The 26,866-nt window shown below is 44.1% G+C and overlaps 2 protein-coding genes across 3 annotated transcripts in view; one reads left to right on the top strand and one right to left on the bottom strand.

The window, feature by feature from the left end:
* The window catches only part of TBK1 (TANK binding kinase 1), an 84,829-nt gene extending 66,966 nt beyond the window's left edge, over nt 1-17,863 (top strand). For both annotated transcript variants that reach the window (XM_085870490.1, XM_085870489.1), the window contains exons 12-20: nt 2,391-2,460; nt 2,580-2,701; nt 2,789-2,865; nt 7,338-7,377; nt 7,480-7,581; nt 8,496-8,592; nt 9,724-9,875; nt 13,648-13,719; nt 13,845-17,863. In XM_085870490.1, the coding sequence (XP_085726616.1) occupies nt 2,391-2,460; nt 2,580-2,701; nt 2,789-2,865; nt 7,338-7,377; nt 7,480-7,581; nt 8,496-8,592; nt 9,724-9,875; nt 13,648-13,719; nt 13,845-13,881 (769 nt within the window). In that variant the 3' untranslated portion in view covers nt 13,882-17,863. The remainder of the gene's footprint in view (nt 1-2,390; nt 2,461-2,579; nt 2,702-2,788; nt 2,866-7,337; nt 7,378-7,479; nt 7,582-8,495; nt 8,593-9,723; nt 9,876-13,647; nt 13,720-13,844) is intronic.
* A 7,420-nt stretch (nt 17,864-25,283) lies between these two features.
* The window catches only part of ZMYND10 (zinc finger MYND-type containing 10), a 38,038-nt gene continuing 36,455 nt past the window's right edge, over nt 25,284-26,866 (bottom strand). Inside the window, exons 12-13 of the mRNA XM_085870488.1 lie at nt 25,737-25,854; nt 25,284-25,569 (exon numbers count right to left, since the gene is read on the bottom strand). Of these exons, the coding sequence (XP_085726614.1) occupies nt 25,743-25,854 (112 nt within the window). The 3' untranslated portion in view covers nt 25,284-25,569; nt 25,737-25,742. The remainder of the gene's footprint in view (nt 25,570-25,736; nt 25,855-26,866) is intronic.

The following is a 26,866-nucleotide window of genomic DNA, read 5'->3' as shown; positions in this document are numbered from 1 at the left end:
TTGCTAGGGTCTGTTTTTGTTTGGACGACGTCTTCGAGTTGTTCTCGGGGAAATTTGTCTAATGGGATGCCTGACCTTCCCCACTTCCTCATCAGACTCCCCACCCGCCCTCTCCCCGATATCTCGACATGGAAAATGACTTGCCTTCATTTTTAGGTCATCTCGGGAATAAGCCGGACCAAATGTCCGTCCGTCCGTCAACAATTTTTCTTTCCGATCTTGATGAAACTTAGTATGTGGGTCGAGGTCGATGAGTGTTGCACAACAATATAACTTTTGTCCGGGTTCAAGGTCAGGGTCAAGGTCACTCGGCAACTGTTTATTGATTATGATAGTAAAAAATATTATCTCGTATCTAACCAGACAGATTTTTGAATTTCCGTCCCATTTGGCCGCCACGTAACCTGGAAGATGGTCAAAAACACCTCCCGGTACAAAGAAAACTTTTTACTTCCTATCTTGATGAAATTTGGTATGTGGGTAGAGGTCGATGAGTGATACCCAACGACGTATTTTTTTCCGGATTCGAGGTCACGAAAGTTGTGAAAGTCGCTATTTTCAAAACCTATCTCGACTGTCATTTTAGGAGATATCTGGCAACGGTTCATCGATTATATGATAGTAAAAAACATTATCGAGATGACAGTCACCCCCACACGGAGGTAATTTTTATAAACTATGTTCTATCTCGTGGAGGCCTTTGTTCATGTATCGCATGTGGACAAGGGTATTCGGAGGTGGTAATCGACTTTTACAAGAATTACAAAGACTGTGAGGCATTGAACCCTGCACCTCCTGTAAAGATTATTTTGTTTCACCTTGACAACAGACCCTTTCTTGTAACTTTTCTTTGGTGGCATAAATCACCTGATTTACATTTGGGTGACGCTCTTCATGGCATATAGAATGTCTTTGTGTTTTTTTGGTTTTTTTTAACTGCGAGTGCAGTGGATCATTGTCAGTTTAATCATTCTCACAATGCAGGATGATTTTCCGTGCCCTAATGAAGCGTCTTCCATGGCATCACAGGGAGGAACCATGAACCGCTTTCTTTATCTCACCAGTTTGCATTCGCATCGCTGCACAGTGCGCTGCCCGATTTGGAGATGTCCTGAACTTCTTAAGCTATGTTGACATCGATGATCCATTGTAACTAATCCGTTCTAATTTCCAAGAAGTTTGAATGGTTTTGAAGTTTTTGTGCTCACATTAACATTCAACACAGACCAGGGGAGCAGGCAGCAAAGTGGTTGACATCATGAGAAGGTGTGGTGGTGGATCACATGATTACTGTTGCAATGCAAGAATTTCCATAGACATTGCCCTTGACTACCAATTGACGCACCAAATTTTTGCGGTGTTCACACATTTGCTCTTCGACTAACTAATCCATGGGGCTGGATGGATTAATTGATCTGACACTGGGCATTCCCCTTGCACAATCCATATTTCAGAGAAGTTTTTAGGGTTAATATGTGGACGGTTATTTTTGTCGGAGTTAAAGGCTCACAGACGAGCTGGACATGAATGGTTATAAGAGCAACATACCAACAGCAAGGTGAAGGGGAACCTGTGAACAAGGGAGCCTTTTTTAAGGTTGTTAGTGAGACTGGGTAATCCTGAAATGATGATAAACAGCCATCTTGAAAGAAAGGAGGGCAGAATGTTGTGAGAACATGCACAGAGAGACAGTTCCCCAGAAGTGAGAAAAGTCAGAAAAAGGGAGTGAAGGTAAGTTGGACGATTAAACTTAGGAAAAGACAACAAGGAATGAGTTTTTTTCTTCTTCAAATTTCTCTACAAGAGCAAGGAGTTGTGGGACAACGCCAAACATATTTAAAGACAAATGTTATGATGACATAAGCCACAAAACAATCCCAATGCAATAACAATAATGCACACAACCTTAATATTACAAAATGGCAACGATAGCAACGTCAAAGTCGTTTTGGCATCCCAGCATGGGCTTGGACCCTTTGTCGCAATGTTTGTACATCTGTGATCTGAAATGACGCTTGCAAACCATGTCGGTTGCGTCTATAAAGGCGATAAAGGTTTCTCTTTGTCTTGCGTTACATTCCAGACATGTCCTTGATGTTAATGGCTTTGTGGAACTTGACGTGTGACCTTCCTTTACCGATGTCGGCCTGGAGTGCGTTGTTTTTGTGTAACGGTGAAGTTCAACGTTGTGGAAAATATTCAAGCTGATTGTGGCCTTTCCTTCATGTCATTCTATTCTGACCTCCCCATACATGTTGTATTTATGGAGCAGGGAAAATATGCACCTCCTCTAAGGATGTTGTTTCCAAAGTGGGGTCAATCTGATGATAACTGGGAACCTTTGTTAAAATATAATGACTGTGCTGTATTTGTCCCCCCCCCCCAAACAGATTCAACACCGTGGGAGGAAACCACAATGATATACACAGCCTGCAGAATGTGCAGGCAGATCTGGGCCAGGTGCTCTCTTCCTTTTTCTTTCTCTCCCTCCATTTTGAGGGTAAATAATTTTTGCTTTTGCTTTGATCTTTCCAACAGCTTTGCATAGACTTCGATGTTCTGTACTCTTCCTCGAACAGGCCCTGGTCGGTGTGGAAGCAGCACAGGAAGCCATACTGGAGGCGGAAAAGGATTGGCTTTCTTCTTCTCCTCTGCTTTCTTCCTGGATGGAAACCGTCGGTTCCAAATCAAGCGACAAAGAGTGAGGGATAAGTCACCCTAACCCGATCCGCAATCGCTGTGTGAATGGAACCGTTTTTGTTACCAACCACATCGCTCTTTGTTTCAGTGTGGAGAGGATCAGAGTTTTTGTTGATAAAGTTAATGCCACGTGCCAGCAGTTCAAGAAAGAGAAAATGAAGGAACGTAAGTTTGTCGTCACTCAAACTAACAACTCTTGAGATTATTATAAAGCGTCTGCTTGCTGTTTTCTTTATTGATTACTTATAAAATACATGTCTCTCGGTCAAGCCAAATGGGCAAATGAAAGTTTTTTTTTTTTTTTTTTTTAATTTTTATTTTCAAAAGCAAGGCATTCATCATCAAAATGTGGTCGTGGTTTAGCAGTGAGAACCCTTGGCTGCCGTCCTCAAGGTTATGGAATCGAACCCGACTGGAGGAGTCGGAGTTAATGATTTGGATTTCAAGCTGAACTGTAAACCGATCCTGTGTCGTGAGAAATACCAGTTTGCTATCATATTGTCAGCAAAAACCCACCTGGGTCATTATTGACCTTTGGCGGTGGTAGTTGACCTGTGCAACATGATCTCGCCAACAAGATGGCACCAGTCCACTTATTTTTTTTGGTTGGCCCTCACAACAACTTAAGGCTGGCACTAAAATGGTACCGATGACGAAGGCAGCATCATCCAAAACTGCCCAATTAAAAAAAAAAGAAGGAAATTACAATGATTGCCTTCAGGTCAACAGGCCTGATGATTTACATGGCCATTGTGTGTGAAAGAGAGGTCTTTTTAGTGGAGCCAGCCAGTTTGATCTCGTAAAAAAATGTAATTCTTAAATCTTAGTCATACTGTTTAAAACTGACTGTCTGAAGTTATTGTGCTGAAATTGTTAAGAAGCAAAAGATCTAAAATATAATTGGTTGTCTTTTGTGTCTGAAAGGGAAAAGAAGATGAGTGTAAGAAGGGAGAGTATGGAAGGTGGTGGGGGTGGGGGGAGGGAGGGTGATAAGCAAATGTAAGGAGGAATTAAGAAAAGTAAGGATGATGTACGGGTTATATGGGATTCCAACAAAATTTCAAATATGATAATGGTTGCCATTTGTAGTTAAAGATGGCTGTTCACATTAAATGTGTCAACATCCTGGTAAATTTATGTATCGTGCAGAAGCTGCTGCTTAGACGGAGTAACCACACTCTGACACAGCAATGCAGTGTAACCTGGTATCAAGGAACAACAAAGCAATGCAGTGTAACCTGGTGTCAGGTCAGGTATGGGAGCATTCATCGGAGCAGCGCATCGCTGTGTCCACTTTCCGCCGGTACTCCAGGGGCCTCTGTCCGGCAATCCCCCAGGCAGGCGCCTGGCCCATCCCCATCTCCTTGAGATGCTGATCAACCTGCTGCAACCATGAGCCATGTGGTCGGACTATTGGCTGACTCCACTCACGAGGCTCCTTTGCTGAGAGAATCTGGTGAGTGGGATCAGTGTCAATAAAACGAGCCAGATGTCCATTCAGTCGCAGCTGACGCTCACGGACTATGCAGATAACAAATCTCATTTGAGTCTCTCTCAGCATCTGCTCGTTGGACACAAAGTCCGACCAGCCAAGGATTCTCCGAAGAGACCTGGTACGAAAGGAATTAAGTCTCCGTCTCAGATCCCTAGTCACAGTCAGTCTCACATCCAGAGAGCAAGACTGGAAGCACCAAGGACCTGAATACTTGGACTTTTGTCGTCCTGCACAGGTGCCGACAAAGCCACACCCCATGATCCAGTGAATCCATGACTCCCCAGGCCTGACGCAAACGTTTATTGGCCTCTGACTCACAGCCAGCAGAGACATGAATATCATTTCCAAGGTAAGTGAATCTCTCCGTGACCTCAACATCCTCGCCCAAAAATGGGAACAGATGAGATGGCAGCATCCAAGATGTCATTGAAAGCCTGGATCTTAGTTCTGACCCAGGAAACATGTAATCCCAGCAGCTCCGACTCCTCATTCAGCACCTCGGCCCCCAAAAGGATATCTAGAGTCTCCGCAAAGATGACTCCATTATCTGCGAAATCAAGGTCAGAGATCGTGACATTCCCAATCGATGCACCGCAGCTTGATCTCTCTGACATCCTCTCCAGAATCCAGTTCATAAAAGCGCTGAAAAGTGTGGGTGCCAGTACACACCCCTGACAAACTCCATTAACAACTGGAAATAAGTCGGAGATGGTACCACCACATCTCACAACATTGTCAGTGCCAGAGTATCGTTCAGACATCAGATTGATCAGTTTTGGTGGCACCCCACGAAGACCAAGGAGGGCATCCCGATTCACTGAATCGAACGCTTTGCAGAGATCAACATAGGCTGCAAGCAGCCCCTGCTGAAACTCTCGTCTTGATTCAGTGAGGACCTGCAGGGCAAAGATACGGTCAATCGATTACCTCTTTGGTGTAAAGCCTGACTGCTCTGGGCGCTGGTGCTCAAGCAGATGGTGGCGAACCCGAACAAGAATTATCCGAGCAAAGACCTTACTCGGCACTGAGAGCAGCATCACCCCTCGGTCATTGTTGCAGTTATGGCAATCACTCTTCCCTTTCCAGAGAGGGACAATGAGGTCCCTCTTCCAGTCAGTGAGGATGATGCCTGTGTTCCAGGCAGAGCACAGAACTGCTTGCAATGACATGAGTGCAGCATTTCCACCAGCCTTGAGAAGTTCAGCATGGATGCCAAAGATCCCAGGAGCTTCACCTCATTTTATCCGGTTCACCGCAGCCTGTGTTTCCACAAACGAATGTGGATTATAGTTGATTGGAGGGTCAGCAATAGGGATATTAACACCACTGACATCCAAATCAACAGCTGGTGGATCAGCCTGGTACAGCTGCTCAAAGTAACCGGCCCATCGGGCCTTCACTTCTGACGCTTCTGGCAAGAGCCCACAACCCTCCGCTCGAACTGCAGTACACCGAGGGACGAGCTTGGAGGAATGCAATGCACGAATTCCACTCTAAGCAGGACAAGAATCACTTGACCACAGTTGATGCTCAACCCCCTCATGGATTCCTCGCACATAGGCCTACTTGTCTACCATTAGCATGTACAGTTTTACGCCTCAGCTCCCTGAACAGCTCAGCTTTGCCATTAAGCATGACCATGTGACTCTGTTCAATGGTATCCAGTGTCCCTTGAGAGACAAAATTCTTCTTCGCCCAACGGTGAGTTCCATGACATCCACCGGCAACATCAAGGACGGTGGTCTTGAAAGCACTCCACAACTCTTCAGGATTCCTCAAAGCACCCAGACCCCCTCCACCCCCCCCCCCAAAATCTTCATTTTGCCTGTTCGCAAACTCCTCAGCTACCCTCTCATTCTTGAGCTTGCCATCATCCAGCTTAGGCTGAGATGGTACCATTCTCCTGGAGTTGAGCTGCAACTTGAAAGTTGCTACCACAAGCCTGTGGTTGGTATTGAGGAACTGAGAACTCCAGTCGACCCTGTAGTTCTGGATCATCCTCCAGCGATCATCAACGAAGACATGGTCAATCTCCTTTGTCACACCGCCAGCTTTGGAATACCAAGTCCAGCGATGAGCCTGTGGGTGTTGAAACCATGAACCAGCCACCCTAAGTCCATGACCTTGCAAAGTCAAAGAACTTGGTGCTGTTCTGGTTCACAGTTCCAGACCCATGGGGACCAACACACAGCTCATAATCATCCCAATCAGTTCCAGTCGATGCATTGAAATCCCCCAAGACTCGCAGAGTATCTCACCTGGGGTACTGATCAACCACAGACTCGAGCGTGGCAAAGAATGCGTCCTTCACAGTGAGATCACTCGCCTCAGTTGAAGCACATGCAGAGACCAGGGAAACGACACCCAAGGAGTGACGAATCCTCACTCATACGCTCATTGACCGGTGTTACCTCAATTATCATTGGAGTCAGGTTATTGGACACAGCAACACCACCTCCTTGGACATGGTAACCATCAGAGCGACCAGACCATTGGTAGGAGTCACCACCTGCCATGATCTCGCCACTATCCTGTCTCCAAACCTCAGAGAGTGCTGCAATACCTATGTTCAAAAGCTTGAGCTCAGGTGATAATGGAGACACGTGATCATCCTCTTCTCGGGATAGGACATTCCAGGCACCCACCCAAAGGGACCGCCTCAGGTTAACCCAAGGAAACAGCTTGCTTGCTGGTGGACGACACCTCAGCACCATCCCGACACACTCTACCGCAATCTGACCTGGGAAGATTACCCCGTGGTTTTCCTCTTGGTGTCAAGGAACAACATAGCAATGCCGTGTAACTTGGTGTCGGACTACTTGTTACCTGCAGGCCAGAAAGTAATTTGCAATTAATTCAGGTTGCTTGCGATAACTTCCCTATTTGCTTTGGATATCGTGGGATCTTTAATGCTCGCAGACAGAATGCCCAATGTTATGTCCATCCGAGGGACCACACATTGATGCCTTGCCCTGCCTGTGAAACACCTGGATGACAGTTTCTAGCTTGGTCGGGATTCAAACCCAGGCTCAATGGCTGAGTGGTGCCTGTGTGTTTGTCTGTGTGTAAACCATTACAATTTCTTGATTACATCATGCAGTTTGGCTGTAATTAATGAATCTTCCCTTCCCTGTTTCTCAAGGTCTTCCATACAACGAAGAACAAATCCACAAATTTGACAAGTGGGTTACTTATTTCAATGACACCAGTTTGGATTCATTAATTTTATATTTGCTCTTGCCCATGTAACTATGTTGTTCCTTTTTACTCTGCATGATTGGCAGGCAGAAGCTGGGAGCCCACGCGATGTCAGCCATGTCACGCTTCACGGACAAATGCGTCTTCAAATATGACGAGTTTATGCGACAGTCAGTCATTTGGCTCGGGTGTGTTGAGTGTCTTGTCTTTTCACCATCATAAGTGCTGAAAATGCTGCACATTTCCTCCATATTTTTGCTGCACAGAATGTAGAATGTATGAGAGGAGTAAAAATGGGGGTTTTTTTTTTTCCTTGTTCCCCAGCCATGAGGTTAATGCTCAAAGAAAAACCTGGCACAGACGTTGGTCCCTTTTCTCTGTAGTTTCCATTATTTGTTGCACACTTCCTCAGTATTGGGGGGGGAGGGGGGGGTAAGTTTACCCTTGCCAGGGTAATCATTCATGCCTTCATGGCTCCAAACCTTTTTTTGTTAAGAGGGAAGATGTTTTCACTCTCCCTTAATTTTGAAAGCCTCTCTTTGATTGAAACGTCCTTTTTTCTGTGCTTTTAAAAATGTTTTATTTTTCAGAATTCCAATGAAATAGTTTGTAGTAGAAGTAAGAACAATGGTTGTCATAATTTAAATGGACAACATACCTTATATTGAATGAGTGCGCTCTCTCTCTCTCTCTCTCTCTCTCTCTCTCTTTCTCTCTCTCTCTCTCTCTCTCTCTCTCTCTCTCTCTCTCTCTCTCTCTCTCTCTCTCTCTCTCTCTCTCTCTCTCTCTCTCTCTCTCTTTCTCTCTTTCTCTCTCTTTCTCTCTTTCTCTCTTTCTCTCTTTCTCTCTTTCTCTCTTTCTCTCTTTCTCTCTTTCTCTCTTTCTCTCTTTCTCTCTTTCTCTCTTTCTCTCTTTCTCTCTTTCTCTCTTTCTCTCTTTCTCTCTTTCTCTCTTTCTCTCTTTCTCTCTTTCTCTCTTTCTCTCTTTCTCTCTTTCTCTCTTTCTCTCTTTGTCTCTTTGTCTCTTTGTCTCTTTGTCTCTTTGTCTCTTTGTCTCTTTGTCTCTTTGTCTCTCTCTCTCTCTCTCTCTCTCTTTTTTACAGGATCGTGAAATCTGTCTATGCAAAGGTTGGGGCCTTGGGATATGAACTTTCCGGACAGGCAGCTTCCCTGGAACACCTGCAGCAGAGACTCAGAAGTGTTAGTAACTGATTATTGAGTGTCTGGTCGCCCAGCATAGCTCTCGGCCAATCAAACGTGATCCCTCATTTGAAGCTTCATCTTTCTCTCAATGTTTTTTTATGGGCTTAGTCCATTGATAGCAAAAAAAATAGCGACAAGGTTTTGCACACAAAGCCAACTCATCTACTCCCACTGTGAGAATATTTGTCTCTGGCCATGTTTTCATCACCCCTAACCATTTGTCTGTTCTTGATACATTTCTGTCAGACTGAATGGGTATTCTCAGCGATACGCACTTTCAAAATGACATGAATGCTAACAAGGTCTTTCGCGCACGTGTGTGCACGTTTTAAGTGACTTGGTTCTGCTTGCCGGGCACTTTTAACCTACCTTTGCTGGTGTGAGTCTTTTTAACATACTTTTTCAGAATTTTAACAAAAGTGTCTTTTAAAATGTTAACCATCATTGATATTCCCGGATGCAAATCGGACTCTGCCTCGCAACATAATTAAAAGTAAATATCATCATTTTAAACTTACCCTGTGCATTCACAAGACCCAGATAGGCTCCCTCCCATCAGTGTTAAAAAGCACCCAATCCAGTTACACAAGCTTTGTCTATTTTCACGTCACAAATATGTCCTTTGGTGAAGAGTTGGTTGCCGTTACGTGGTAATGATGCACAAAATCGACTTTCCAATTGCAGGCGTCCATTAAATAAAGGACCATGCCTGTCATGTTCACAGTAGGCACACTCACAAGGTTCAAAGTCCCCCCCCCCAACCCCTCATTCACTGGTAGCGATCCGTTGGGGGTTAGTGTAGCACACGTCTCTTCACTCGGGCCTTGCACTGGCCCAGATGATCGGGAGATTGCATTACAGGCAGCTGCCCGTTCGGCGAGTTGAGAAAGTTATCCAAGTCTTTCATTGTGCAGAGGCACAACCCTTTATATAAATTGTTTTTCCAATTACTTTCGGCTTTTTAGAAGCTTTGTGTGACATTTTGGGAAATAATCCTTATCTCGCGCACACAATATCCTTTATGGTGCCCCGAAGATCGCCATTTCCACGGGTTTCTGTGCATGCGCACTGAGCATTCTGGGGTGGGTTACGTCATTTTGAAAGTCGCTTATTGAAGTGTTGTTTCAGTGGGTGCAGGATTCCTACCCGAACCGCATGGCTAAACTGGTTCAGCCTAACTGTGGTTTCATGGCTTTGGCCCATGGAAATGATGGTAACAATAGAGGAGCATCACCTCCAGAACCCCTGCAAACATTTTCTGTTCTTGACATTGCCCTTGGGTAGGTCTTTGTTTTGTTTGAATTGGAGTTGTTTTCAGTCTCAGTGTCATTAAATAACATACACATAGTATTGTGCTTTTGAGTTTGTTGTTTTCGTTTCAGAGTGACCTTCATTGACGGGTGAATTGTTTTGCTGTCAAACGAGTACTTGATAGACATGAACAGCAAAAGTCAAAATCCATAAGTGTCTGTGTTTTGTGAAATGCTCTTTTGGTTTATGTAAAGCTCTTGTGTGATACCGACAACCGATGTAGAATGAGACTGGCGCATGAAAATTACTTTTAAAATGTATGTACCGCATGTGCGAAATTCAAGTTTTCACTTTTGATACATAAACCAATTGGTGACTGATGCAGAGAGTCCTTTACGTGGTAACCTGTACTGATCGCGCTGGACCATGTACAATCGTACATGTCTGGCTTATCTGTCCCAGAATCTCCGAACAGTAGTAGACCAAACTTGATCACGTGAACCCTGTTGGTGCTGAAAGGCAACAGGTTGTGACTGTGCCAGTGGGATTTTCTGGCCAAGATGATAAAACAAGATGGCATCCTCTCCCACTAATTTGTCAAAAAATTTAATGAAAGTAACTATGATAATAATTATAATAATAATAGTAAGAATTGCAATGAAGTGCACTTGTATTTAGTAAATTATTAAACAGGCAGGAGGAATGGAAGTGACTGAACCTCGGTACGAGACCAACTTCAACACGCACCTTTACTTTGTACAATAACGTCCCCCAATCCTCCCTGTCAATATGGCCATGGAACTGGATGAACAAATGCTGATGGCATTTTCAAGGAAAGTAGAAAGGAACAACAAAACGTGGCGAGCATGATGAATTGAACAAATGAGCGAAGGATAGAGGCACCAGTCAGGCCCTACATTGGGCACTTGGGGCAGGTGGGTCTGGCATACTTTGGGTGGCTTGTGACAGCTGGGGCCAGCATGCTTGGGGTGGGTTGGGCTGGGCAGCTCTCAAGCTGTTTGTGGCATTGTCTGTTGAACTAAGAATTTTGTAAATGAAACATGTCTCGAAACAGTCATAAATTCTTTTTCTTTACAACATGGAAGCTCATGGAAAAGTGAGTGGACAAATGGTAAGAAGGCAACAAACTGATATTGGGGGTAACATTTAGACACAACAAGCAAGGGAATGATTGACAGAACAGGAAACGAGGAGAGAGAGAAGAGAAAAGAGAGAGAAGGTTAAGTCACAAGCCCACAACTTAGCCAAGGCCAGAACAAACACAAACTCAAAATCAATACAACAGGACCACATTTGGATAAGACATGGGAACCCATTTGCAATATTATTAAAGGCACAGTGGTTAGATAGGACCAATTAATTTGATCTTAGCTTTTCAGTTAGCCTGACCTCGTCATGCTGGGATTCCAGGGTTCTCATCTACTGTTGATTTGTCAATTGTCCTCTAATGTCTTTGTAATCCATTCAAAATACATTGATGTCTCTCAATGTCGTTTTTGTCTTGTGTGTGATTATAAAAATAAAAGAAAAAAAAATTAAAAAAACACCACCACCAACCCACTATTGTGATGCAAATCAAAATTCAATGTGTATGCTGTATATGTGAGATTCATGTTTGAAGTCTTTTTGGATGTTCCCATTGCTTTAAACTGACATTTTGTGTCTACATCTACATTTTTGCAATATTTGACTCAGGATTGAACTTTCAAACTTGTCTCCCTCCTCAAAAATCTGGTGTTGCCTTGTTAAGTCTGTCTCTGGTGTATGCTCCCCATCCATCCCGTCCCCTTCTTCAAATGGCACCACAGCCGACTCCGCTCAGGAGAAGGCTAAATGCCTCAATTCTGTGTTTGCTTCCAAATATTGTCTCTCACCCCTCACTCTCTGTACCCACCATACCATCATACCCAACTTCTCTTGGACTCTGTCTTTTGCACATGAGAAGGTGGAGAAGTTTCTATCAACTCTGGACTGTGATTCTGCAACTGAACTAGGTGGCATCGGCTCATGTGTCATAAAAACCTGCTCAGCTGCTCTTGCACTTCCTCTTTCTTCTCTTTTCCCCCTATCCTTTGCCCGAGGTCATCTTCCATCTGCTTACAAGTCAGCCAACATCCCAGCATTATATAAGAAATCCATCATCACAGCTGACATAAAATCCTTCCTTTTCTCCAACAGTCTCATCTCAGATCATCAATTCAGTTTCAGACCAGGTCACTCTACTTTGGACATTGCTGTTTCTGCTGTTTGTTGTTTCTACTCTTCCAACGATGGATGGAGGCCCTCAATGTCAGACATGAGATCAGGGCAGTCTCTGGAAATATGTCAAGCTTTTGATACAGTCTGGCATCCCACCTTGCTCTCCAAACTCTCTGCCTATGGCATCCAAGGCCAACTCCACTCTTGGGTTGCTGACTTCCTCTACTCTCGTTGCGAACGTGTGGCTCTTTAACGGAATCTTTTTAATCTCTCCCAGGCAAAAATGCTTGTGAGAAGTATAGATAGATGAGAGTCGTACTCTCACATACTATAGTTGGTAACAGGTCCTACTGCAGTAGTCTGCAGAGAATTACTACAGGAAAGAATGGCTTGGCTGTAATGGCTGGAGTGAGTGTCCCAAGACTGTGTTCTGGGCTCAGTCTTATTAATTCATCTAACATTTATGATCTCTCTGACTCTGGAAAATAACTTTATTTAGTTGCCGATGACTCCACTCTCTGCTGTGACATCCCTCATCCTTCAGACAGGCAGGTTGCAGCCTCTTCCCTCTTTGAAGACCTTGACAAAATCTCAAGGTGGTCAAACACTTGGAATATGTCTTTCAATCCTGGCAAATCTCACACTCTCACTGTCTCTCTGAAAGGACCATCTGGTAAACCCTCCTGTCTACTTTCTTAACAATCCTTTTGAGGAAGTTCATTAATTCAAACGTCTGTGTCTCACTATCAGCCATGATCTTTCTTGGGCAAACCAAATTTCAGTTTGCCTCCAAAGCCAACCACTGACTGGGCATCTGCCATCGTACAAAGTCCTTCCTTGGCACACCTGAACTCCTATCCACCAACAAGGCCCTCTTCCTCAGCTCAATGGAGTACTGCTCTCCCCTCTGGGCTGGCTCCCCTGCCTCACACCTTGCTCAGTTTGATGCTGAGGAAACCAAAGCCATTCAAGATCATTGGAATTTCCTGTAATTAAGCTATATTTGGGCTTGTGCATTTCCAATGTCAGACAGGTCAGTGGTTTCTTTGTCTTCTATGGCCTCCTTTCTGGTCTTGCACCCTCTGCTCGTTCCGTGCTTTGTCCCCATGAGGTTTCTGCAGGGTGCACGCAGTCCACCATAAATCCCCTTCTGATGAACCTCCCAAAATCCAGGATCACTGCTCACCTCCATTCATTTGTTCCTGATTTTTTTTTTTTCCTCTCGCCTGTGAAATCAACTTTCACATTCACTTCAATCTCGGTCTTCCCTCCAGGTCTTCAAGACAGCTGTTCACCACCATCTCAGACCCAAAACCACCACCCAAAACTGATATTTTCTACCCCTGTTAATCTTTCCCATCCCCACACTCATCCACCTCTTTCCCACATTCCTTATTTGTCTGTATCCCTCTATTTTGACCCTCAACCTTGCCGTTGGTGTTTCCCCTCTCTTTTAACTGTTCCTTTTCTTGTTTAATTTTGATCCGTTCTGCTGTCTCGCTCTTCCAAAAGTCTCCACTTTGTGCACAAAAAAAGCTCTTCTCTTCTCTTCCTTCCCACCCCCTTTCCTTCATGCTGCAGGATGAAACAATTGGCCAGAGAGGTGAAAGAACTGTCGTTCGAGATTGAGGACCGAACACAGCTACTAAACGAGTTAGTATTGGAATTGCATGTGGAGTGATGGCCGAGTGCCCTCCACAATGACTGGCCAATTTTGTCGAGCCAGAACTTGGTGTAAGCTCTTGTCTAACTACACCTCCTGTCTTTTGTCATTACAGGATTGGAGAGGCAGAATTGTTACTTGAGGACCAATAGTGTATAATCATTGACATGTTTGATCAAAATGAAAGCTTGTTCATTTAAATTTGTTGTTGTTATACTTGGTGGACATTGTGTAAATGCTTCTTGCACAGTCAAATTTGTGTGATTTAATTGTTTGGTGTATGTACATTAATTTACTTATTATACTTCGTTTTTTTTAATGTTTTTTTTTCTGTTGTTTTCACTTCACCGAATAACAAAGAGTTTGTATTTTATCGTGTCCTTTTAGCAACATCAGTCATGTCTCAAATGTCTTTTAGTGGGGCAGATATGTAACAAAAATTGCTCGAGGTGTTCACATCCGGCAGAAAGTTTGAAATTTTGCATACAGGGGTATTTTGACATGCTGAGTTCAAAAATTGGCGGATCCAAGAGGTCTGACCAATGGACCGGCCGCCATTTTGAATTCCAATATGGCTGCCAAGACGAAATGTTGAAAATCCCTATCTTGGGTTCTAAATGACCTGTGGTGCTCAAATTTTGTACACAAGGGTATGTCGACATGCTGAGTTCAATAAGGCAATAATTTGAAATGTCTGACAAATGGTATGGCCGCCATTTTGAATTCCAATATGGCCGCCAAGACGAAATGATGAAAATCCCGGGTTCTTTGCAAAAGCAATACCAATTCAATGGATCCCTAGTTGACGAATCGTATAACAAGTCAAAGAGCTCATTTCAAAGTATATATTTCATACCAGTTGGCAGCCGTAACATGCTGCAAGCTTTTTTCCATCCGTTTTACTTCTCCTACTGCTCATCTCGGAAGCATTGTCCAGAGCAGAAACATAGTACTGTGCATGGTAGATTAGCAGCAAAACATTTGCAGTTTCCAGCACACCGTTTTTACACTTGCACTTGATCAGCTCTCGGCACCCTTTTGACGCCTCTGGAATTACTGTCCAAAATGGATGCCAGACATCATCTGCATTTTTAGCCCATCCCCAATCTGCAGGTGAAGGCAGCTCTGGGTTCGCAATTTGGGACTGTCCCCAGATGTGACCGGCCTGAAAGACTGCCCTCTTCACATGTTGACGCAGTGCCTCTTTTGTCGGTGGAGTATTCTCCGATTGCCGATTTCCCTGAGCAAACAGCTGCTTGCGTGCTTCGTTCACTTTCTTCAGAGGGGAAGTTCTACTGTGCAGAACAACGAAGAACCTCTCTATGTTGTCCATGTCATCATCTGTTACTTCCGCTGGTGCATGTGAGAGATGATTGAAGACCTCCCCCAAGTTTGGCATGGAATTCCATATGCTCCACACATTATTTTTCCAATCCCACATATGGCAGAAACAGTATCGCATCCGGAAACAGTATAAAACATAAAAAAAAAATTATTGGAATGTCATGTGAATGTTCAGTTCCGGCAGAAAGTGTTAAATTTCGCATACAGGGGTATTTTGGGGCACTGAATTTCCCAAATTTCTACTGCCTTCGACAAAATTACAAACCCATCAGTAGATTTGAGATGCAACAAGTTTCCAGTTATCATAATAATGCTCAAATGATTTAACATTATGACATTACCGTACACTGTGCTATTAAAGCAATGAAAACATCGATGTTTGTCTTGGCGGCCATATTGGAATTTAAAATGGCGGCCATACCGTTTGTCAGACATTTCAAATTATTGCATTATTGAACTCAGCATGTCAACATACCCTTGTGTACCAAATTTCAGCGCCATAGGTCATTTCGAACCCAATATAGGGATTTTCAACATTTCGTCTTGGCGACCATATTGGAATTCAAGATGGCGGCCGGTCCATTGGTTCGATCTCTTGGATCCGCCAATTTTTGAAATCAGCGCCCCAAAATACCCCTGTATGCGAAATTTCACACTTTCTGCCGGAAATGAACATCTTTTTCACATATCTACCCCACTATTTGCAGGAGAGTCCCATGCTAAAATGTAATTCCAAACTCCAGCTCAGGGGAGCAAATTTGCCTTTGAGCTGTTTAGTCGAGCTTTGAGTCTGGAACTGACTGTAAATTGTCACCTTGGTGCTTTGCAGACAGGTCATTAAATCAATGAGTGCAGCATCCTTTGGAGGGATGTTAAGCTGGGAGTCCTGTCTGCTCACAGCTGATGGTGGATATTTGATCCAACGGTGCCATTTGAAAAGAGTAGACCATTGTGTGCTGGCACCCAGGCCAGAATCTAAATTCCTCCCCTGCTATGTGGTTTCGGGGTGAGGGGAGGAGGGAAGCACTGCATCCATGGCGCAGCGGTGCCTTAGTCACGATGCAACCAGCGGCACCGTTTCTTCATAGAATTGTGGTCCGTTTTGAAGTCACTTGAAAAAAAAAACAAAGCAAACTCCAAACTGCCACAGTTGGCTCATCTGGTGATAACTGATAAATCTTCCCTGAACAATCAGTTACAATGTACTTGTACGAATGCAAACTCTCACAGTGTCAATAGTGACAGTTGATCCCTCAACAGGACATCTCGAACAACAGCTGTGATAGTTAATGAAAATATTCAAGTGGCGTTGCCAAAGCAATGATGAGTTATTGATCTTTACGAGGTAACGCATAACTTGATTCAACCCGAGTTGAAAACAGTGCTGAACTGACCCAGGTTCTCTGGCAGCCTGCATATGATTGTCTATCCAAGCTGAGTGAAAGGTGCGCATTTCCATTCAATGGGTGTTTTTGATGGATTTGAAGGAGTCTTTAAGCAAAAACCGACAGGATGAATGCCATATTTTGGCATGTGACGATCCAAATTATTTGGTGTTTTAAAAGAATGAATGTGGCAGAAGAGAAGACAGGTTGTACAGGATCAAGAAGATGAGACGAGGCTATTGCTATGAGGTGATACATATTTGAGGAACGTATCATCCACGGACGCAGGTATTCTCTGGGGCCTTGCGGTACACGTAAGCCCACAAGTTCACCCAGCAAGCCCGGGGTTGCTCGTCGAGTCTGTGGTCTGAGGTGTGCTGCTAGGTTCTTGAGAAATGCTTCGCCCGAGAGATTTCGGACCACAAATGTGTTTCATCTCCCAACGATAAACTCGTCTTTTGCAAACTCTGTGCTTTTAAAAAGGTGCCGAAGAATAATTATGGTTATCGTAGGCTAAAACATCCCATCGTCTTGCTTTTAGTTTTACTGTTTTTATTCTCCCACTCATTACCTGATTTGTCAGCCCTCATCCCATGTGTGTCTGTACGTTTTGGGAATCGGTCAGGATAAAATGCTCGTGAGCCCACTCGCATCGACAGCCCAAACCGTAATGGCTAAATTACATGGAAAGGCAGTATCATGGTTTTTCAACCCAGGTTGAGTGGTGCATGGAAACGAGGTAAAGGTGGTAAGAGTTGTCGCATATGGTAAAGGCAAGGCAAGGTACGAGTGAAGGCGGTAAGGACTGGCTAATGTCCATCTTGCTTGACTGCAGCGATTTTAATTTCCCTCTTTTTGTTTTTTTAATGTCCATATTTGATCATATTCATCATATTTGCCTCATTGCTTCAAGGGTAAAATTACTTGCCTTGTTTGAATGTGCGCCAGTGCCTCTGCTGGTCATGGAATTAATTTACTCTTCGAAGATTCAACTATATCAAGTGAATGTTTGTTTACCAATGGTTCTCTGAGACCTGTGTAACATATGTACTAATCTTGTTAATATACATCATGGACTTTTAAATGCTGTTTTCTGTCATCATTAAGCCAGCATTTTTGTTGGTCACAATTTGGTTGATGTTCATTTAAACAAACCGATCATGTTCTTTGCACCAATGCATTTTACTCGATATGTTTTCACCCCGCGCACACGAAGCAAAACAGGGTTAAGCAATTGGTTCATGTCTGTCCATCTCTCCGATAAATATGTTTATGATCGAGGAACAACTTGATTGAAATTGAATGTTATATTTTTGAAGCTATTTAACCATACCTTGGCTCTGAATTCGTCTAGCTCGCACATGCGCAGAGAGGAGCGAGATTAAAAAAAAATTCTGTCTCTGTCTGCCTGTCTCTGTCTCTGTCTCTGTCTCTGTCTCTGGCAGTCAAACAAAATTGAAAATCATTCCAAACAGGAAATTTTGGTTTTTTAAGGACGTTATAAAGGACACAAACAACTAGCATGAAGAACTAATGTAAAATGTTCGATAGGGTGGTGTAAAAGACGCTGCATCAATGGTGGTGAATTCTGAATGAAAGATTTTAAAGGTTGCAGAAAAAAACATTTTAGTTAAATTGAATGATATACTTAAATACAGTAGAACACCAATCCCTATTTTATCATTCACAATAACCTCCAGTTTTGCAGTTTTGTACTTGGACATGTTACATAGGGTGGTGTATAAGACTGCTTCAATAGTGCTCAACTTCTGGAATGTTTTTTAAATACTGAACTTAAACACTGTGCAGGATAATGTGTTCTGTGAGCTCTAGTTATTTTGGTACATCGTGCTGTATTGCTGACAATATTCAAGTCTTGAGTTATGAATGGCATTTGCGTTTGGGTTGTGAACTTTTATTGATCGTTAATATTATTATTTTTTTAATTGGGGGGGGGTGTGCAATAGGGATTGGGGAACCCCAACTGCAGGGTGGATGGGTACTTGGAGGACGATGGTCATGGGGAAGGAGGATACAGCAGGCGAACAAGCTGTAGAGAAGGTCAAACACAGCAAGAAGAGGAACAGAAAACCAGGGATGGAACAGAAATGGAAATGGGGGGGGGGGGGGTGGTGGGGTTGGGGAGGGGAGAAAGCAATAGCCTCGAAGCAAAGGGTGCGGCTTGGGGAGGATTAATGGGGGATGATCAATGACAGTGGTGCACAGCTTTGTTGAAAACCTGGGGGGAAGAATGAGATTGAAGATAATGTGGAAGCCAGTTCCACAAGTGGGGGAAAAAAGGAGGAACAAATGAGTGGAGGTGAGCAATGATTCTAGATTTTTGGAGTTTCACCAGAAGGGGGTTGATGGTGGATCATGTGTGCCCTGCAAAAGCTGGGGGGAGGGGGAGGTGGACATCGCATAGAGAGAGCAGAGGTTGCTAAACCAGAAAGGAGATGATAGAAGATGGAGAAACCACCAAGCTGTCTGCGATGTGAGTAATCATTCCAGAAATTCCATTTCATCACGTGAGATTCCAATAATTTTGACGGCCTTCTTTTCCACAGCATCAAGAAGTGTGAGTGAGGGGCACCAGCCAAAAGTGGGGGGGGGGGAGCAGTACTCCATCAAGCAGTTGATGAAGGTGTTGTAAGTTGATAAAGGTTGAAATTTGCAAAGGATAGAACTTCAAAGGAGGATTTCCATTTGGCGGCTCGCTTTGGAGGCCAACTTGGATCTGTGGTTTGCCCAAGAGAGAACATGTCTGATGGTGAGGCACACACTTTTGAGTGACCTTTGGTGTGAATGACAATTCTTTTGAATGTGATTATGATCTTTGCTTTGTGGGAGTTGAATGGTATTCTAAATGGGAATCTGAATGTTGGATCCTTCTTGTTGTAATGTGTGGTATACCCGACTTGGAGCTCAATTTCAGAAAAGGATGTTGAAATTGTTTTTGCTTTTTTTTTTATAATACTTTTTTTGGTCAGACATGAGGGGGGTAGGGGAAGGGGGAGCTGATGGGGCATATGGGAAACGAGAGGGGGTGAAGGAGATGAGAAATAGGATGTTGGAGTTGGGGAGATGAGAGGAATAAAAGGTTTGGAGAAGGAGGGGTATAAAGGGGTGGAGGTGACGATCAAAATTGCTATTTTTGTGCCGATGGAGTGTCGACGACTTGATCCCCACATGCCCATTGTAATACAAGTATGGTATACCTGAAGGGATCACAGTAGTTTCAAAATTAAGTTAAATTTAATTCTGGGATGGTAAAATGTATTTGATTCCATTAATTTCCCCTTTAAATTCTTCAGGAAATGTGGAGCAAAGTTACTCCTCCCGTTGTGTTTTGTGCGTGTGCGGTTGCGTTTGAATGCGATGAGAAAATGAAGTTGGTGCAATCATACATTGCAGGATTTTGTACATTTGAATATTGCAAGGAATGTCAAACATGCCAATTCTACGGCGAATTACACGCATCGTTTTAAAATCTCTTGATGCTTAGAGATGTAATTACATGAAAGGGAAGGATGGGAATGCACAAATGAAAAACGTCTTCCAGGTTAAATTGTATTGTGTAATAACGTCCCCCTCCCGCCCCCCCTGGAAAAAGTATAAAATGTAACAACTTGGAGCACAACTGTATGGACTTGTTGGGGGAAATGTATCTGTTAAAACCTGGTGTTGGCTCAGCGGTTAGGTTGGTGGCTTGGCATCCCAGGGTCCTGAGTTCAAGCCCTAATAACCGCTGAATTAACACCAGGGGGTTGATTCAACCTGCCATCCTTCCGAGGTCGGCAAAATGAATACCAGTGCAGCTGCCAAAAGGCTGCACGTGAAGGGATGGAGTATCAACGGATTGATTAAATCTGGTATTGGTGTGGCACAGGCATGATGGGCCGAATGACCTCCTCCTGCGCCTTAATTCCTTGTAAATCCTTGTAAAGTTTGATTTACTTTTATCATTCTGAATGAATGATTTGATTCTTCAAGAAATGAATCTTTTGTCCGTTGGGAATCCAAGGGGCCTTTAAGATTCCGCATTGGCAAAATTGAGTGATGACAAAAAAATTATTATTTATTTATGCACCACCATTTGACCTTGATCCATAACCTGGAGGGTTATGAAGTAAACTTAGCGTCAATGCACCTTCTCAGCTATCTAGAGAGGGCAATTTTGTTCCAATCGGCCAAACCTTAGTTGAGTTGCGTTAAAATGTCTGCAATTAACTCATGACCTGAAATATGTCAAGGTCAAAAAAATTACATCAAACCTGTATACTTTCTCCTCCCATTGCTGATCAAAATTTCATTCCAAAACTCCCAGCCAGCTCAGATGCAGCTTGGACATTGGCAGATAAAAATAAAGGAAAAAAAAAAACAACCTAAATGGTAGTTTAGTACTCCGAGGGTTCAAAGAAACTCTGGGGTACCATTAGAAATTGGGGGGGAACAATTGTAGAAACAAATCCCATAACAGCTTTAAGCCTCACCCTATCCTCGAGGAGAGGCTTAATGATGGTTCCATGTCTTTGCTTATTTTTGGAAATAAGCATACTCGTCTTTAACTGAAAGGTTCTTTTTTTGCACCCTTATTGTGGAAAGGAGTGATGTTTGCTGATTTTTCAGGCCAATAAGAGGTGACGAAAGGAAAAGGACAAGCTGAATATTGAACATGGGCATTATTCCCAACTGTGCCTGTTACCAAAAGCAAGGTTGAGGCTACACATAAACTTTATTTACCTTCTCTGAAGACACCAAGTCGAGTAGACACAGTGGGTATGAGAAGTTAAGATGGGGACAAAACTGGATGCGATTGGATTGGGTATGTGATCTGGAGGCAAACATAATTGACAATCTCCTTTCACTCGGGCAGATTCTGTAGTCTTGCCATTTGAGGTGAGGGAGGTGATGAACAGACTGACTTGATGAGACACCACAATGACCTGGTGGGAGAGGTCAGAGTTGGGATTTGCAAGATTTATTTTTTGCTTACCTCAGGATGGATGCACACATGTTGTTTGTTTTTTAATATACCATATATATGTATATATTTTTTGTATGCAGAGACAAGGCCTGTGGAAGAGCTAGTCTTACGGAAAATTTGCACACTTTCAGGAAATTACCCAGATTACCTTCAACTTCTCCTTCAACTAAGCAACGACACGAGCAACAGTTCACCAAAATCAACAACACGTACCATGCCTTATGTTGGTGCTGCTGAAGCAGTTACTCGGCTACAATCCTGGTCGGATCACCACTGACTCTGCTGAGTCCAGTCAGGAATCTGGAATTTGGCCATGGTGCCGGCGCTCGCTCACCCATTCTTCACGGACACTGTAGGATCTTCATTCACTAACTAATGCCAGCAGATGGGACTCCCAGTTTAACGTCCATCCGAGATGGCACACACTCATTGATGAATCACCCTGCTTGTGGAACACCGGGATGATAGTTTATAGCTGGATCGGGATTCAAACCCAGGCTAGACAGCTTGGAGGCAAGTGTGCATACCTCTAAGCAATGCTTCCAGCCCTTCACCAATCTGCATTCTGAAACTAGGGCACATTGATACGGAAAATAAAAAATATGATGAACGATGCAGTGAGCTGTACAGGTTGCTGTAATGAATTTGAAATGAAAATGGTGGTAAAGCAGCCCACAAAGGATATTGTTGCGAATTCGCGCCCGCCGGCGTGCGAATGGCCACGTGACTCGAATCGCGGCACGTCGCCCACCGGACGGACAATTCTGTCGTGACCCTCTCGGACTAACGCCGGGAGCCAGTCACGGGTGGGCCTTTTGGCCTCACCACGATCGTGCCAATCGGCCACCCGCGTTGGATAGGGTTGTACGCCAAACTCGACCTACCTAAGTACCCACGCGGATGGCAGACCGGGTGATCACACCTCGCCGCAGGTCGACTCCGGACACGAGCCGCTTAAGCGATCCGTTCCGTGCTATCGGGATAACCGAGCGGTGTTATCGTCGGCCTCGACGGTTCCGATTAATTATCGGGCGTATTAAGCCCACGGCGAACCCGTTACATGAAGCAAGATGGAGATTCAATTAAAGAAAAGACGAAGCGAAACGGGAAAACAGTTCAACATATAATAAAGGACATTTATTCCGCGGCACACGGAGAGCACACATATACAGCCAAACAGAATGCACATATATCAAATGCAACAAAAGAAACAATGACGCAGAGATACTACCGACTACACGAGCACACGACAACACTTAAACAGTTTTACTTCACAGACGGCGCCGACACACATTTACTCAAAAGCAAAAGAAAAGGCCACCCTCAAAGACGAGGGGGCAGACGGGGCCTGTGGGCCAATATTTGTGTGGGACCTGAAGGAGCGGTCAGGTCCGCGAGACCGGGTGGGTCCTACCCGCGTCTTCGTGATGAGCCGCAAATGTGGCAGCGCGGCGGTGCCCCGTCTTCATGCTCCTTCGCGGGTTTCGTTGGCACTGCTTGGAGTGGGGTGGGAACGGGGCCCCCTTTTCACACTATCTCAGCGCGGGGGGAAAAGGGGGGGGGAATTGTTGATGCTCTGGGGAAAGAGTATAGCTGGCTTGCTTGGGTCCCGTAATGAGCGATTCCACCGCGACCTCGTCGCCGACCGCCGTCTTCCTTGCCTCGGACCCGAGCTCCTTGGACTCTTCCCCCAATTCTCCTCAGCTGACTGCCGAAAACCACCGGGACGCCCTCGCCTCCCGACTCCACTCCGCTCTTCCAAACTGACTCTGCCTCGCAACAACAACTCTTGCGCAACAACTCTTCTTTCTCTCTGCCCCAAAACTCTCTTCGCTTTTCTGCCACTCCTCCGCTCTTCCAAAACGGACTCTGCCTCACAACAACAACTTTTGCGCAACAACTCTTCTTTCTCTCTGCCCCAAAACTCTCTTTGCTTTTCTGCCACTCCTCCGCTCTTCCAAAACTGACTCTACTCAGATTCGCCTTGCGCTCAGCGCTTTATAGGCCGGCAGGAGAACCCATATGCAAATTTCCGGATCAGAACGCGCTCGGGGGCGGAGCCACGCTCGCCCATTGTACGGAGAAAAAGGGGCGTAAATCTCCCCTGATCCTAGAATTTGCATATCTCGATTCCACACGGACGCGCCTGGAGGCGGGGCCAAACCGCCCCGCGCTTGCTGATTGGACGGATCAGAAGTGGGCGTGTAGCATTCCTGATCCGAATTCTCCTCGGAAAGGCCGCATTTTGCACTCGCGGCTCGGCGCGTATCTTGTACGAGCCCAGGACAGCCTGACGCTTGGTGCTCACACGTGGTGCGGGAATGGCCGCAGAAGGAGAGAGGTGAAGGTGGTGGAGGGTTTATGGTGGTGGTTTATGGCCATGGTGCCGTTCGGAATGGCGGTGATGCGATGTTTGCGGGAGCGAGTTGTGAAGGTAAAGATCGTGGCTGTTGGCGTTGTTGTTGTTGTGTGATGGTTGGAGCGTGGTTGGTTCAAAATAAAGATAGAACAGAAAAACGGCTATCTCAAAGCGTCGCAGCCCGAATGAATCACATTTATTCCCTCTAAACAATGGGTTTGGGGCTAACTGCACATGTACTTACAGAGATATCTCACCTCCAGGACCTGAATGGTGGTTTGCGAATTTCCACAACCGCAACAATATGTTACAAGATCAGTGTGGTGTCATGGCACTGAAAAACGCTGCTTTATTTGGAGTCTTTGTGCAATGTGTACCAGTTTAGGTGGCTAACGTCAGTATAGGTTGGGAAACGCCACCCTTCCACCTTGCTGGGAATCACCCACCTCTCCTCTCCTGTCATTGATCTGCCTTCTCTGTCTGCCGATGGCACTTGTCCCTTCACATCTAATTCACACATTTTATATGGCATTCCTCCAAGCCCTTAATTTGTTCACGAATGGCCGCTCCTGCTTGGACAAATCCCTGCCATGCCACTCAGTCGTACCATAGTCTAACAATGATGACTGCATCTGACCCACGGTAAGTTGAGAGTTCCATGCAATTTTTTACTATGATAATTATCAGCCTTGTTCACATTTCTCTACTCTTTACTCAACTAATATTGCAAATACTGAAGAATTATATGAAAAACAATAATAAGAATAGTGCATTTAATTCAAAGTCCCAAAACAGCAATAACTACAACGGCACTCATTGGAGCACATACCTCCACCAGGCTGATCAGTTTACGTTTTGTATTCCACCGATAGGTTGGATCTGGCTTTGGATCTTCATCAAAATCGAATCAATTCATCCTTATCACACACCCAACCTGTCCACCAAATTTTGTCTGAATCCGTTGACAACTTTTCGAGATATCCTATTCACAGACAGACAAACAGGGGTGAAAACCATAACCACAGGGCTACCTCTGTTGGCAGAGGTAACTGGAATGGCATTCGGTAGAGCGCATATCTCCGCAATGCTGAAGGGTTTACATTTTGTGTCCCTCTGATGGGCCGGATCTGATTCCGGACCTGAACCAAAATCTAATCGGTTTGTTCTTGTCACCTTCCAACTCATCCACAACTTTTAAAAATGTGTTCTATATCGTTTTTGGCCCTTTCTCTCAATGGTGAAGAATCACTTAATGTATTAAAATTTTCTACTATCCAGATCTTCACCAAAATCGAATAAATTCATCCTCACACACCCAACCTGTGTACCAAATTCTGTCCATTACTTTTTGAGATATCGTGCTCAGACAGACAGACGAATGGTTATCCGCCTTTGTGAGATATCCACCTTCGGTGGTGGAGGTAATTACATCAACCATTTCACTCGATCAAAATAAAGAATCATTATAAAGTTCAGAAATGGCACTTTCACAACAATATCTTTAATTTCGCTAATATAAGGCTATATTCATCGCTCACATGTTTGTTCTTTTGAAAGACTGGAATAATTATATTGCATGTCACAAATTACTTGCAGTTTGGATTGCAAAAAATTTAAACACTTGTTAAAGGTGCATCACTTCATAAGGAGGTTCAAATGTGAAATCTCAAGGAGGGCTTCTTACCCTTACACCTAACTTCAAGAGTCAAGAGAGTCTTCAGCAACATATGTGTGTATACGTCCCCGACTGCTGAGCACCGGGCAACTATAAATGGAAGGGAAACCGCATGAGAAAGGGAGTGTGGTGAGAAAAGAGAAAAGGAAGGGCCATGAAAATGAAGCATCCACAGGAGCATTTTTGCTCCAAAACCCCAACTATTTTACATATCCTTTCCTCTCACAGGAAATGTCTGATTCCTGAGGTGTTGTTACCCAGAATCAGTGCAGCTTTGTGTTGCTGTTGCCTTCGTTTCCTGGAGGGTCACCTTGGGCATCTGTAATCATTCCACAGGCCTGCTTGTGTCTTGGCCAGTGTTTGACCTGGCATTCCCTGTAGCACATGTTGCACAGGTCAAGGCCCAAGGGTGATTGGTACTCTCACAAAATGCTTTCCTTTTTCATCATTTTTAGTCATATCTACAGCTTTGTTTCGTCAAGTTCTGGAACATTTTATCGTTCACATTAGGTAAACTCGCATTGTATGAAAAAGAAAATGTGTCAACCATTACAAGATCTAAACACACAAAAAGTAAAAACATTTAATTTTAAAACAATAACTTTAAATTGTGATAGTTGACAAAGTTGTGCTTTTACAAAAGCACAACTTGCATTTGGTGTGTGCTTTTACAAAGGACTGTATAGTAAGGATGCTTGCTTGGTCAGATTAAAGGAAATGTAAAAACAACACATCACATGGGTTTGATAGTGTCAGGCCTCGTGTTCCCTCATACGTTTAAGCTTGTTCCCTCAGAGAGTTGAGATGTGCAATTGTAGGAAAAGGTGAACCACTCATGAATTCACAAACACAGTAAATTCCAAACCACAATAGAAATCCATAAAATAGATGGAAGTACTAAAATAGACCAAGCATTGTAGTAGTACAGACCCAGTTGTACTTGGGGTAGCAGAATTTCTTTTTGTAATATGAAGTCAAGGCTCGAGGAAGAGCTTGACCTTCCCACTTGACGGCAGAGCTTTGGCAAGTTCAAATATTAAGGGCTCTTTAAATGTTGCACTAACCAGACTCAGTGGTATAATGGTTGGAGTCTGGAAGGTCGGTGGGTCGTGTCCTGGCCAAGTCATACCAAAGACTTAACAAAATGGTATGTGCTGCTTCCTTCCTTGATATTTGATGTTCAGCATTTATAAGGGACAGAGCAAGGACAAGCAATGCTGAGAAGACAATGGCAAACCAGCCAGGATAACTCTTGACAAGAAAGTGCTTCAGCAGCATCAGCACTCTGTAAAGAATATGGTACATCAGCAATCAAAAAAATGTTTCACGAAAATCTATCTTTAGGAAGTCCCAAAGTTGCATGAAAAGCATGAACAGTAATTTCAAC

Source organism: Eptatretus burgeri, chromosome 2 (genome assembly GCF_056783735.1).
Source record: "Eptatretus burgeri isolate ZD-2024b chromosome 2, Ebu_testis_v1, whole genome shotgun sequence".
NCBI lineage: Eukaryota > Metazoa > Chordata > Myxini > Myxiniformes > Myxinidae > Eptatretus > Eptatretus burgeri.
This window is presented reverse-complemented; position numbering and strand designations above follow the sequence as displayed.